Source organism: Phyllobates terribilis, unplaced genomic scaffold (assembly GCF_046119375.1).
Source record: "Phyllobates terribilis strain yellow unplaced genomic scaffold, ASM4611937v1 Scaffold_13__5_contigs__length_258822181, whole genome shotgun sequence".
In the NCBI taxonomy this organism is placed as follows: Eukaryota; Metazoa; Chordata; class Amphibia; order Anura; family Dendrobatidae; genus Phyllobates; species Phyllobates terribilis.
Genome location: NW_027362773.1, coordinates 186,708,504 through 186,722,216, shown reverse-complemented (window position 1 = coordinate 186,722,216; position 13,713 = coordinate 186,708,504). Strand labels below are relative to the sequence as shown.

The window sequence follows — 13,713 nt, the reverse complement described above, 5'->3', positions numbered from 1 at the left end:
GGAGGCAGTGTGATGGCTTGGGCATGCATGGCTGCCAGTGGCACTGGGTCACTAGTGTTTATTGATGATGTGACACAGGACAGAAGCAGCCGAATGAATTCTGATGTATTCAGAGCCATACTGTGTGCTCAGATCCAGCCAAATGCAGCCAAACTGATTGGTCGTCGTTTCATACTACAGATGGACAATGACCCAAAACATAAAGCCAAAGCAACCCAGGAGTTTATTAAAGCAAAGAAGTGGAATATTCTTGAATGGCCAAGTCAGTCACCTGATCTCAACCCAATTGAGCATGCATTTCACTTGTTAAAGACTAAACTCCAGATAGAAAGGCCCACAAACAAACAGCAACTGAAAACCACCTCAGTGAAGGCCTGACAGAGCAACAAAAAGGAGGAAACACAGCGTCTGGTGGTGTCCATGAGTTCAAGACTTCAGGCAGTCATTGCCAACAAAGGGTTTTCACACAAGTACTAGAAATGAACATGTTATTTACAATTATTTAATCTGTCCAATTACTTTTGGTCCCTTTAAAAACAGGGTGGCACATGTTAAGGAGCTGAAACTCCTAAACCCTTCATCCAATTTTAATGTGGATACCCTCAAATGAAAGCTGAAAGTCTGAACTTCAACTACATCTGAATTGTTTTGTTTAAAATTCATTGTGGTAATGTCTAGAACCAAAATTAGAAAAATGTTGTATCTGTCCAAATATATATGGACCTAACTGTGTATTATAAAGTTTCTTATTTTCATGTGTACTATTAATATATGAAATAAAAATTAAAATAACTGTTACTCTCAAAGGGTGTGCATTAGTGATGAGAGCGTGCGCTCGTCACTACTTGTGACTTGCCCGAGCATCACAGTGCTCAAGATGTTACTCGGCGAGTAACTTTGAAATTCTCGGGCAGGAGCTCGGGTCCCTGCCCTGCATGTTGGGTGCATTTTAGGCAGCCAATTAATATGCAGGGATTGCGTGACAGTCACTGTAATGCCGTAGCCATGTTGGTTGTGGCATTACAGTGATTGGCTGGCTGCAAAGCATCATCGTGTCTATATAAGACCCGGAACCCTATGCTCGTCACAGTCTAACCCGGAAACAGGCAGCGTAGGGAGAGCTGCTTCTGAGTCAGGGAGAGAATTGGCGCTTTTTTTAAACAAGGATTCCACACCACTAATAATAATCTACTCTAACAGTCCTTGTAAGGGCTCATTCTGGTGAATATTAATCCTGCTGATAGCACTAGTTAGGCAGAGTTTGTAAAGTCCTAGTATAGTATAGAATAGGGTTCATCATTTTAGGTGGTCAAATATTACTGCAGTATTAATCCTGAATTTTTTGGAAGCTGACAAATATTATACTCCATTTAAAGTGTGGCAGTCGTGCGTTGAAAACATATTCACATGTGGTCGGTGACCAACAGCATCGCTATACCCTCACTGCCTAAAAGAAATTGTCATCAGACGTGATCAAATATTACTGCAGTAATAACCGTGAAATTTTTTTTCAAGCTGCAAAATATTAAACTCCATTTAAAATGAGCAAGTCGCGTGGTAAGGGACGGGGAAGTGGACCTGATGCTGATGGTGCACGAAAGGGCCGAGGCTGTGGGCAAGATGAAACTGTGCCTGCTGAGGGTGCACAAAAAGCACCCACATCATGTCACCCTACCTTTCTGTCCCACTGTCCAGGGGGCCGCGAAACACCAATTTTGAAGCTAGAGCAGTCTGAAAAGGTTGTTGGTTGGATAGAAGATAATGCTTCCAGTCGGTCTGACCCAACCTGGCAAGGGGATACGCATAGCAAGGACAGCAGCGCAGAGGGGGGAGAGATGCGTAGCACCACAACAGGCAGGAAGAAGCAGTGGGGTGGCCAGACACAAGGCTGACAATTGTTATCCAAAACACCAATACGAGGGAAGTTGCCAGTCCAACTGTTAGAGCCAGACTCGGGAAGACCTTTTTTTTTAAAGACTATCCGGTTAACCCAAAAAAGGCCATTTGCAAGATTGACCAAGCCTGCATCAGCAGGGGCAGCAAAACTACCAGCCTGACCACCACCAGCATGCTCAGGCACATGATAGCAAAGCACCCGACTAATTGGGCTTAAAGCCAGGGTCCAGAGACTGTGTCGGCGGGTGACACCACTGCTTTGCGTGCACGCCAATCCTTTGTTCATGGCGCAGGCGAAGATGCCTCCCACCCTGCACTTGTCATTGCACACTTGAACCATCACTGCCAGCGTCCACATTCTTATCCTAGCGCAGCGTTTAGTTGTCCCTACCCCAGTCCTTGGAACGCAAGCGCAAATACGCAGCCACCCACCCACAGGCCACAATACTAAACTGCCACATTTCTCGACTGCTTGCACTGGAAATGTTGCCTTTTAGGCTCGTGGAGACGGAAGCATTCCGAAACTTTATTGCAGCAGCTGTCTCTCGGTACTCTGTCCCCAGCCGCCACTATTTCTCCCGGTGTGCCATCCCCTCCTTACACAAGCACGTGACCTCACCAACGCAGTTACTGGGAAGGTCCACCTAACCACGGACATGTGGACAAGTGCTTGTGGCCAGGTACAGTACATTTCCCTGACGGCACACTGGGTTAATATTGTGGAAGCCAGGACCCAGTTGGACCCTGAGATGCAACACGTCCTCCCAACGCCGAGGATTGCGGGCCCTGGGTCAATCAGGGTTGCCCCCACATTCTACAGCTCCTGCACCACCTCCTCCTCTTCAGCCTCCATCTCCGAAATGACCACATCAGTCGCAAGGTGGAAGCACTGCATCACTGTTTTGGCCAAGCGGCAACAGGCTCTGCTGAAGCTTATCTGCTTAGGTGAAAAAACGTACACTGCTGCAGAGTTGTTGAAAGCTGTAACAGATCAGGCAGATCTGTGGCTTTCACCACTGAACCTACAGCCAGGCATGGTTGTGTGTGACAATGGCCGGAACCTGCTGGCGGCTCTGAAGATTGGCAACCTCGCACATGTACCATGCCTGGCCCATGTGCTCAACTTAGTGGTTCAGCGATTTCTCAAAACCTACCCAGATATGCCTGAGCTGCTTGTGAAAGTATGCCGCGTGTGTGCCCATTTAGGAAAGACAGCTACAGCTTCTGCCTCCCTGGCAGTACTTCAGCAGCATTTGCAGCTTTCATCTCATAAGGTTGCTTATGTTGGAAAGGAATTGTGAGCAGCAGAGGGCAGTTGTTGAGTACCAGCTTCAACACCCGTTGGTATTCCGGTCATCCTTCGCACTTAAGAGCTGATGAGCGGGCATGGATGTCAGACATCTGTGCCGTTCTCCAAGATTTTGAGGACTCTACCAAGATGGTGAGCGGCGATGACGCCATAATTAGCATCACCACACCGCTTCCCTGTCTACTGAAAAGCTCGCTGCTCACAAAGAGGAGGCATTGCAGGCCGAGCATGATGAGATGGAGCAAGGAACTATACAGGGTGATGCTACACAGTCCAGCCTCCTCTCATCTCAACGCGAATTGGGTGATGAGGAGGAACAGGAGCTGGTTTCTGGCTCTATAGACGGTACTGCCCACACCACATTCATACCGTCTGTTCAGCGTGGATGGTCTGAAGAGGGGGAGGACGAGGATGAGAACATGGACCGTTGTCCTCTTGGTGGGGACATCAAAGTCTTGGTTGTTGGTAGTCTGGCACACATGGCTGAGTTTATGTTCTGCTGGCTTTCCTGTGACCCTCACATTATACGCATTTTGGGCAACAGTAATTACTGATTGGTCACACTTCTAGACCCACGCTACAAGGAGATCTTTCTATCTCTCCTTCCAGTGGCGGAGAGGTCTAATAAAATGATGCCATACCAGAAGGCCATTGTTGAAGAATTATTAAAAAAAATTCCTATCTGAGAACGCTGGCGGCAGAGGTCACAGTTCCTTGGACAACAAAGAAGTACAGGCGAGAGAGACACAAACCAGATGCAGCAGAGGCAGTGGAACACTGCCAAAGGTCTGGGACAGTTTTCTCAGACCCTCCCAGCGCCCAGGCCCTGGTGCACGGTGTATTCTGACAAGGAATGAAACGTTTTTGAAGATGCGGAAAGAGTACCTTGGCGACCGTACCAGCATCCTCTTTGATTCCTCTGTGCCTTACAACTATTGGGTATTCAAGCGGGACACGTGGCATGAACTGTCTCTCTACGCCTTGGAGGGCCTGGCCTGCCCTGCCGCTAGCATTTTGTCATAGCAGTTTTTTTAGTGCCGCCAGGGGTATTATAACTGATAGGCACATCCGCCTGTCAACTGAAAATGCTGACAGGTTGACTCTTACCAAAATGAACAAGGGCTGGATTGGGCCTAACTTCTCAACACCACCGGATTATAGCAGCGGAACCTAAACTCAAATCCAGTGGTATTTTTGGAGGGTCTATTCCCATGCAACCCTTCACACCCTTTCACAGAATTTCGTCTATTTTATGTTGTCCTTCTCCTCATCCTCCTCCACCATATCACCATGGTAACCATCATGCAATGCCCACATAATATTTTTTTTTAAGGGTGTTTATGATGCCCATAGGAACTAGTTTTAGAGGCCTACCTCTAACATTCTATATAATGTATATGTATACCCCACCAGGGGTAAATTTTTTTCAGCCCATGCACTTAGTGCATGGGCATTACCAGTCTAGGAAACCCACTCCTTAATAATGGAAAATATTTTTTTATTGAGGCCCTCTACTATGACTCACACTATGGATAGCGTATTACACACATCCAGAGAGGGATTATTGCCTTATACTCTTGCTGCTGCAAGCAAAGAAAAACAGAAATCTGTTCCCTATTGATACTGCTGTTACCTAGCACCTGTCCTTATTCTAAATGCAGCTATCATCAGCTATAAATGAGTGTTCATTCTAGTTGCATACATCTCTTACACGGTCTACTAACTTGATTTTTTTTTCCAAAAATCATTGACAGATTCAGGTTTTTTTAATAAAATCTACACTCAGAAATTCATCAAAACAGGCAGAGTTGCTTGAGGTCCTGCAGTTTGGTGCTGCAACGGCCCAAAAACACCTTTTTTCTTAGCTGAGTAAAGTCTATTTTTTATTCTACAATATTACCTCTCTTATCTGAAATACGTGTACGGGTGAGCTATTGCAATATGGATAGCGTATTGCACGGATCCACCCAGTGATTATTGCCTTATACTGTGTGCTGCAAAAAAAAATAAAAAATTCTGTTCCCTATTGATACCGCTGTTGGCTGCTTTTAGAATAGGGACAGGAGCTAGGTATCATCAGCTGGAAATGAATGTTCATATTGTGGTCACATACATATCTTCCCCAGTACATAACTTGATTGATGTTTTCCATGCACTCATTGACTGATTCATAATTTTTACGGTAATCTGCACTCATAAATTAATCAAAGTTGACAGAAATTCATCGAAGTTGGCAGAAATTTTTCAAATTTGATAGAAAATGGACACATTAAATCAGGACATTTTTTTTAAGTTTGATTAATTTCTGTTTCTTTGTAGCTTTTGTATGTAAGAGGAAGTGGTGGGAGACTTGACGCTACTGGAGCTGGAATTACGACTTCAGAACTCTCCAGTGTTTTGTTTCCATCCATTTCTGGGTGCTTCTTAAAGTATGTTTGGAGTCATTGGCCTGCTGGAAGACCCATGCCCTAGGATGCAAACCCAGCTTTATGACACTGGGCACTACATTGCAACCCAAAATTCTTTGGGAATCTTCACATTTCATGATGCTTTGCACACAGTCAAGGCACCCTGTGCCAGAGTCAGCAAAACCACCCCTAAATATCTTTGAACCTCCACCATATTTGACTAAAAGTACTGTGTTCTTTTATTTGTAGGGCTCATTCCATTTACAGTAAAAAGTTGAATGATGTGCATTACCAAAAAACTCTATCTGGGTCTCATTTGTCCTCAAGACACCTGCTCGCCCTCTAAAAATAGTGGAGGCCGTCTGCTGGCACTTTATAAATTGTGAGGGCCGCCTGCTGGACATCTAAGTTTCAAACAGTACAGAATATATACAAAAAAAAGTAAATTTGACCACCTCAGATGGATATATTATATTGCAATAGCAATATACGGATATGCAAAGCATATCTGGCTGATGGCCCTCTAACAATAGTAAGGACTGCCTGATGGCCCTCTAACAATAGTAGGGCCGCTTAATGACCCTGTAAAAATTGGCTTTGTGACTTTCAGAGTCCCTCTTTCATAAATGAAACAGGCTGTGTTTGATCATGCCTCACACACCACATGGCCAGATAGTTATGAAATGTTAAAATTACATTTACTGGTGAAAGCAATGCAGAAGTACAAAAACGCATGACAAACACTACGTGTGAACATAGCCCAAGGTGTGGAGGAGCATTTTTGTTTTTGGTTATTTATTTTGCCTTCTATACAACTTATTACCCTGGAAAGAATGTTTCTTAACATTTTTTCCAGGAAAATCCATTTTAGCTTTGTTTTTGTATATTTTTTGTGAGTCCCTAAAAGTGGAGTAATACCTCTGACAACATTGTTCACAGCAGTGACCTGTGAGTCAGAGATGCTTCCAGGGGTCTTCCCCATGCTGTTCCCATGTCATTTCAGTACGGTTTTCATCGAATTGACCAATTTTTAGGCTCTCTGCAGACCGCCGGGGAAGGGGGGGCACCAGAAAAATGCTCGGGATTCCCATTGACATACATTGTACTAGGGTCGAACATTACGATTTCCTTGACCCGAGTAACGAGTACCCGAGCATTTTAGTGTTTCGAAACAATATTAGTTTAGTTCTTTATTTTTCATTCAACATCCCAAAAAAATGTTTTTCAATGGATTTGTACAGATTTTGGGAGATGATAAAAGTGGAAAAGGTTCTGAAATGATCCTTGGTGTGATTTTGTTCTGTGAATATAGATTTTTCAATTCGAGTGTATACATCCAGTGCGAACCAAGCCTTAGCTAAGCACAGTTGCAATCAAAATGATTTCATTTGTACAGGATGTTCAGTGTATTAGCAAAATGTGCAAAGTTTCTGCTGTTTGCAATAAACCAACTGAACAAGAACAAAGTGTCTTAACTTTTTTAATAAAACCTAATTTGCATTGGAGGTTGAAAAATTTTGATTGCAAGTTTACACAAGCTCATCCCCAATAAAAGAAATATATTTTTTCCCTTTGCAATCCCCCCCCCCCAGTTTCCTGCATGTGAATACAACTGTAGACAGTAAGCTCCCCCTAGTGGTGGCTACAGGTAGACAGATTTATCTCATTTCACTTGCAGGACTATAGAGCAGTCTGATGTGGATATAGACTATGATATATGGTATATTTAATATCTGGATATTGGATACAATTCCAGTTTCTGATTTTCTCCTATTTTCTCTTTCGTTCAGGTCCCAACACATATGACGATGCAGCCGCTTACATCCAAGCACAATTTGAGAGCAAGAACCGCTCGCCTAACAAGGAGATCTACTGCCACATGACCTGCGCCACAGATACGAATAACATCCAGGTGGTATTTGACGCCGTCACCGATATCATCATTGCCAACAACCTCAGAGGCTGCGGCTTGTACTGATTCCTCTGTAAAAGCAAATTATCTGCTGGTGAAACGAAAATAAATGCAAGTTGGTTAACTGAGAAGGCAACATGACAAATATATATATATATAAATATATATATAAAACCAATCTTTTTAGTTTGTCTCAAAGAGCTGTCAACAGAACGGATCTCCCGACAGCTCTGCACATCCGACCCCCTAAAAAAAGGAGTCTTTAATTTGTAAGACTCTTCAGGGCCCTCTTAAAAAAAAAAAAAATAATAATAATAACAATATTAAAAACCCTTCATTTTTGGGAGAGTCTGAGTTGCAATTTCAATCTCTCTCCAGAACTGCAGCGGTTTGGAGTCGATCATTGATAAAGGGAACTTCATCCATTTTCATCCTTTTTTTAAGGATTTGTGTGTTTCTGTACGGACGCACTCCGCACCTCCTTTAATTAAAATATCACTGGTATATCCTTTCTGTTCAGCTCTTGGATAACAAAACAGCAAAAATGCAAAAAAAATACAAAAAAAATCAAGATTTTCCAAACCAGGTAGAAGTGTTTGTGACACTTGCAGGACAGTGCGCTCAGCTTTTTTCTTTTTTTTTTGTGTGGGTGCTGTAACTGTATGAGGGTCTGTGAGGGATCAGGGATTGCCCCCTCTAGTCTGTACAAAGCAAAGTAGCGGGCCCCTTATTTGTCTTGAAAAAGGTTTCAGTGCCAACCCAAACTGCGGAGTAGGGGGGGAATAGTCTGCAATTTTCAAGAGGGGACCATACCTCTCCCCCCCTCCACCGTCCCCTCCTTTCTCCGCACTGCTCTACGGACCCTCGAAATTGACGTTCTGCTGGTAGCATGACCTTTTGGCCTTTGTAAAAAAAAAAAAAAAAAAATAGAAAAAAAATGTACAAAAACATTTAAAAAAAACAAAAACAAACAGAAAAAAAAAAACCACAGCCTTCCTTAAAGTTGATGTGTAATGTTATCACTGAATTAGTGGCTGCATAGGATGCTGTAAATCTGGTTTAGCTGAGTCTGTACATTTTAGAAGAATCTAACCTGTTCTTATTATTTTTCCCACGTGCTTGTAGCTTAATGACACCCCCCTTATCTTATTGATGATTTTTTTTTTTTTTTTGTTCTTGCACCGAAATTGTAAAGAGGCATTTTTTTAATCGTCTACGACCCCTTCACTGCCAGAGAGGTCTGCTCAGCCTCCGGCAACGAATGGGGATCATGGAATCCATGTTGTTTTAGATGAAATTGGGTTAATTTCAGGACTTTAAAGCCCTATGTAGAAAAATAATAATAAGAAAAAAATTATATATATAAATACCGGAAATATGAAGAACTTTCCGGGGTAATAGAAATGTACAGATTTGATGTCTGTGAAAGTTTCCTTGCTCTGGACTGTGTACCATGAACTCTCTGGGTTTGTATAGAAAAAGCACAGCTCTCACTAAACCTCCAGCTGCCGACATAGGGATATTTTGCTCTCAATTCCATGTATGACAAATAGGCTTCTTTAATTTCAGTCTCCTTTTTTATGTTCCCAAGTGAATGCTTAGTGCTGCTTCTCTCGCAACCCCCCCATTCTCATTCCTCCCAAATCCCCCCTTCCTTTTTAGTGAATGGTGTTTTTCCTCTCATGTGGGATGTTTGTGCTGCGGAAAAAAAAAAATGGAAAAAAAAAAAAGTGGAAAAAACAAAAAAAAATAAAAAAAAAAACACAAAAAAAAAAAACAAATTTAATCGAATGTAGTGTTTACATTAAATCCACAGTTTTCATGACCAAACCTTTTTGTCATTTCTACTTTTATTGATTAGAAGTCAGACTTCTTCACCATTTCACTTGCAAAACTGAAGAAGAGCGGTCACAGATGTTAAAAGGAAAAAAAACAATGATTAAAAAAAAACAAAAAAACTTAAATGATTCAATAAATGAGCGAGAAATGAAGCTGGAGTGTGTTCTTTGTATTGACGAGCGCTCAGTTTGGTGCTGCCAGCCACTCTCGTTAACTAATGGAAACTCGTATGTAGCTAAATAAAGAGAATGTTTGTCTGTACAGATCTGTCTCCACTATTCTGCTCTTTTACCAAACCTGCGCCATTCTGGGAAGCCACTCCAACACTCCCAACATTTACCGTACTGGTCCATGGCTGGCAGATCTCACTGGGAGTAAAGTGCTCGCATATCCTAACCACATCATAGCTAGCATTTAGCAATCGCCCACCATGACCTTGTTCACACTGCACACAATACCGCAATAGGGTACGGTGATATAACCAACCTTGAGGTAACTCTGAAAAGTATCAGAGTATTCAGTAGGAGAGAATCATTTTCTTTTTTGGCACCAATAATTTCTCTCTATCCTGTCTCAAAGCATGCTGGAAAGCCTCCCTCATCACCTGGTCAGGGTAACCCCTATTCAGGAATCTTTGGCGTGAATCATTCGCTTTGGTTTTAAAATCTTTGATTCCTGAACAACGGCGCCCAAGTCCTTTTGGAATACCCTTTTTTTTTTTTTTTTTGGGAGTGTATGGATGATTGCTATCTCATCTTAGCAAAGAGTTGGTGGATGTCAGTTTAAGATACACTGTTGTTTATAAAGAGTCCACTCTTATCAGATTTTGTGATCAGAATATTAAGGAAAGATAGTTTGGTTAGGTTAATTTCAAAAGTGAACCGCAGTCCGATAGTATTCTCATTCAATCGTCCGATGAAGGACCGAAAAGTGTCCTCTGTCCCTTTCCAAAGTATAAAAACAATCTATGAACCTAACCCATAGGTCAATAGACCCAGTATACTCCTTGAATTCTTCAATGAACACGATGGTATCCTCCCACCAGCCCAGGAACAGGTTGGCATAGCTGGGCGCACACAGGCTGCCCATAGCCGTGCCCCTGAGCTGGTGGAGGATCTTGCAATCAAAAGTGAAAAAGTTATTAAGAATAAACCCCCCAAAAAATTTACCACCAACTCATTGTGCAGTCTATATTGTTGACCTCTAGCTTCAAGAAAGTGTTTGATACTCTTAATACTCTGGTCATGCGGTATAGATGAGTACAATGCCTCGATGTCGATACTGGCAAGGATCACCTGCGGGTCAATAGGAATACCATCCAACTTCCTCTGGAGGTCCAGCGTGTCTCTGATGTATGATGGAAGTGTTCTGGTCTACGGATTTCATCTAAATAGATCCCCACGTTATGTCCCACACTTCCAATACCTGACACAATGGGCCTACCTTTAAGGGGAGTATGACCTTTATGATGTTTGGGTAATCTGTAAAAGGTAGACCGGATGCAGAAGGAACAAGAAAGAGAGTTCCTCCTTACTAATCAATTCATCATCTTTTGCCTTGAGAATAGTCTTGAGAGTTTCAATAGATCTGCCCGTAGGGTTATCTCTAACCCGGGCGTACGTAGATTGGTCATTAAGTAAAGAGACACATATGGTTCTGTATTGTTGTATATCCGTCATCACAATGTTCCCCCCCTTTATCAGAGGGTTTTATGATGATGGATGGATCCTTTTCCAGTGCACAAAGGGCCTTCATTTGCCACTGCAGGAACCATTACCCATGATTTCTTATCCCCTGAGGAATCCTCTATACAGAGGAGGAAACGCATAGGGATTACTCCTACATATGGGACAATCTCATTTTGGTGGGCTTTTTTGTATATAGCTTTAAACTTGGGGACTGCCCTTTCGACAGGGGCATGAGAAGCATAGCAGATGATATACAAATCTCTTCTCCTGGACATCTGGTTATCTATTCCCCGAAGTGTACTACTAGTGGTGAGATCAAACCATTTTTTATTTGAGCACTGGTTGTGTTTTTGAGCACGTGCACTTTATAAGTCCTTGATTTTTTGATGTTGCCTTTTAATACATATGATTAAAAGTTATATTTTATCTTATCTATATATACAATTTTCTCTCCTGCTAAATGCCTTGTTCACACTAGCTTATGTGTTTGGGCTTGGAGGATGCAGCATACACTATTCCTGTCCATAAAATGGAAAAGACTAGAGCATGTAGTCTTAAGGAATTGTGATTAGTGATCGGCATCTTAATGCAGTTTGTTTGCATAGATGACAACTTGCTGTCTTTGTAATGGCCGTGTTATACAGGGGCATCTTACCATTTGGTATAAAGTTATGGTGGCAGTTTTTGGTGCTTAAACTATGGTGATAGGTTTATTGATGGCCTATTCTGGGGGTTAAGTTGGATTGGTAGGAGTCTACGTCAGAAACCCCTGCTGATCAGCACGATGAAGGAGCCTTGGCCTTGCTCCCCTGCCCTTCACTGATCAGACAGAGGAGGTGCTGAACCTTTGCAAACAGCCCTTTGTTATTGTTTTTTTTTAATAATCGTAGTTTGAAAAAAAAAAAAGTGTGTACACACCTGATCCAGACTAGTCAAAAGTAACCAATATTGATCACGGGGTTAGTTTACTTTAACCACCATACACATTAGATAAAAGTTGTCAAAACTCGCCGATTTCAGAATAGTCCATCCAGCTACTGTGTATTGGGGCCTTCAGAATCTCCTACCAGATGTTGGAGAAGAGCAGGATCCCTCCTGCTGAATTTCCTTTTCTTGGGGGCGGAGATCAGCTGCTGCCATTAGAATTTACTGCCACTCGGCTCGCTGATCGTTCCTGTGTATGGAGGGGGGCGAACAGTCTTAACTTAAGGCCAACCTAACCATGTCGTCATTGTTTAACCCTTAAACGGATGCTGTACCCTAAAGAGCTGTCCAGAATTGGTGAACATGGCTTCTCACCTGCCTCTAGTCTGTGTCCAGTTTTGCAGATCAGCTGCGGAGAAGTTATGGGGTTGAGCCGCGATACCGGACACAAGCCTTCTACTAGTGTGATGCTGTTTGTGTAAGAACATAGCCATGTCTTCCTCATACTTTTCAATTGCCTTAAATCGAGAATATAGTCCTTGTGTTTGCGGCATTTCTCGGGATATACTTCTGATGCAAGTCTTTTGCAGAAACCAACTACATAAAAGAATGTACAGGCATATAGTAGTATACAGTTATATGAAAAAGTTTGGGCACCCCTATTAATCTAAAGCTTAATGTTTTATAAAAATTGGTGTTTTTGCAACAGCTATTTCAGTTTGATATATGTAATAACTGTTGGACACAGTAATGTTTCTGCCTTGAAATGGGGTTTATTGTACTAACAGAAAATGTGCAATCTGCATTCAAACAAAATTTGACAGGTGCATAAGTATGGGCACCCTTATCATTTTCTTGTTTTAAATACTCCTACCTACTTTTTACTGACTTACTAAAGCACTTTTTTTGGTTTTGTAACCTCATTGAGCTTTGAACTTCAGAGCCAGGTGTATGCAATCATGAGAAAAGCTACTTAAAGTGGCCACTTGCAAGTTGTTCTCCTGTTTGAATCTCCTCTGAAGAGTGGCATCATGGGCTCCTCCAAACAACTGTCAAAATTATCTGAAAACAAAGATTATTCAACATAGTTGTTCAGGGGAAGGATACGAAAAGCTGTCTCAGAGATTTAACCTGTTAGTTTCCACTGTGAGGAACATAGTAAAGAAATGGAAGAACACAGGGACAGTTCTTGTTAAGGCCAGAAGTGGCAGGCCAAGAAAAACATCAGAAAGGCAGAGAAGAAGAATGGTGAGATCAGTCAAGGACAATCCTCAGACCACCTCCAGAGAGCTGCAGCATCAACTTGCTGCAGATGGTGTCACTGTGCATCGGTCAACTATACAACACACTTTGCACAAGGAGAAGCTGTATGGGAGAGTGATGCGAAAGAAGCCGTTTCTGCAAGCACCCCACAAAGTCGGCTGAGGTATGCAAAAGCACATTTGGAGAAGCCAATTTCTTTTTGGAAGAAGGTCCTGTGGACTGATGAAACCAAGATTGAGTTGTTTGGTCATACAAAAAGGTGTTATGCATGGCGGCAAAAAAACACAGCATTCCAAGAAAAACACTTGCTACCCACAGTAAAATTTGGTGGAGGTTCCATCATGCTTTGGGGCTGTGTGGCCAATGCCGGCACCGGGAATCTTGTTAAAGTTGAGGGACGCATGGATTCCACTCAGTATCAGCAGATTCTTGACAATAATGTTCAAGAATCAGTGATAAAGTTGAAGTTACGCA

General features: G+C 42.4%; 1 protein-coding gene across 1 annotated transcript in view; it reads left to right on the top strand.

The window, feature by feature from the left end:
* Positions 1-9,461, top strand: part of GNAO1 (G protein subunit alpha o1) — a 190,209-nt gene extending 180,748 nt beyond the window's left edge. Inside the window, exon 8 of the mRNA XM_073659088.1 lies at positions 7,404-9,461. Coding sequence (XP_073515189.1) covers positions 7,404-7,591 — 188 coding nt within the window. The 3' untranslated portion in view covers positions 7,592-9,461. The remainder of the gene's footprint in view (positions 1-7,403) is intronic.
* Positions 9,462-13,713: the final 4,252 nt, after the last annotated feature.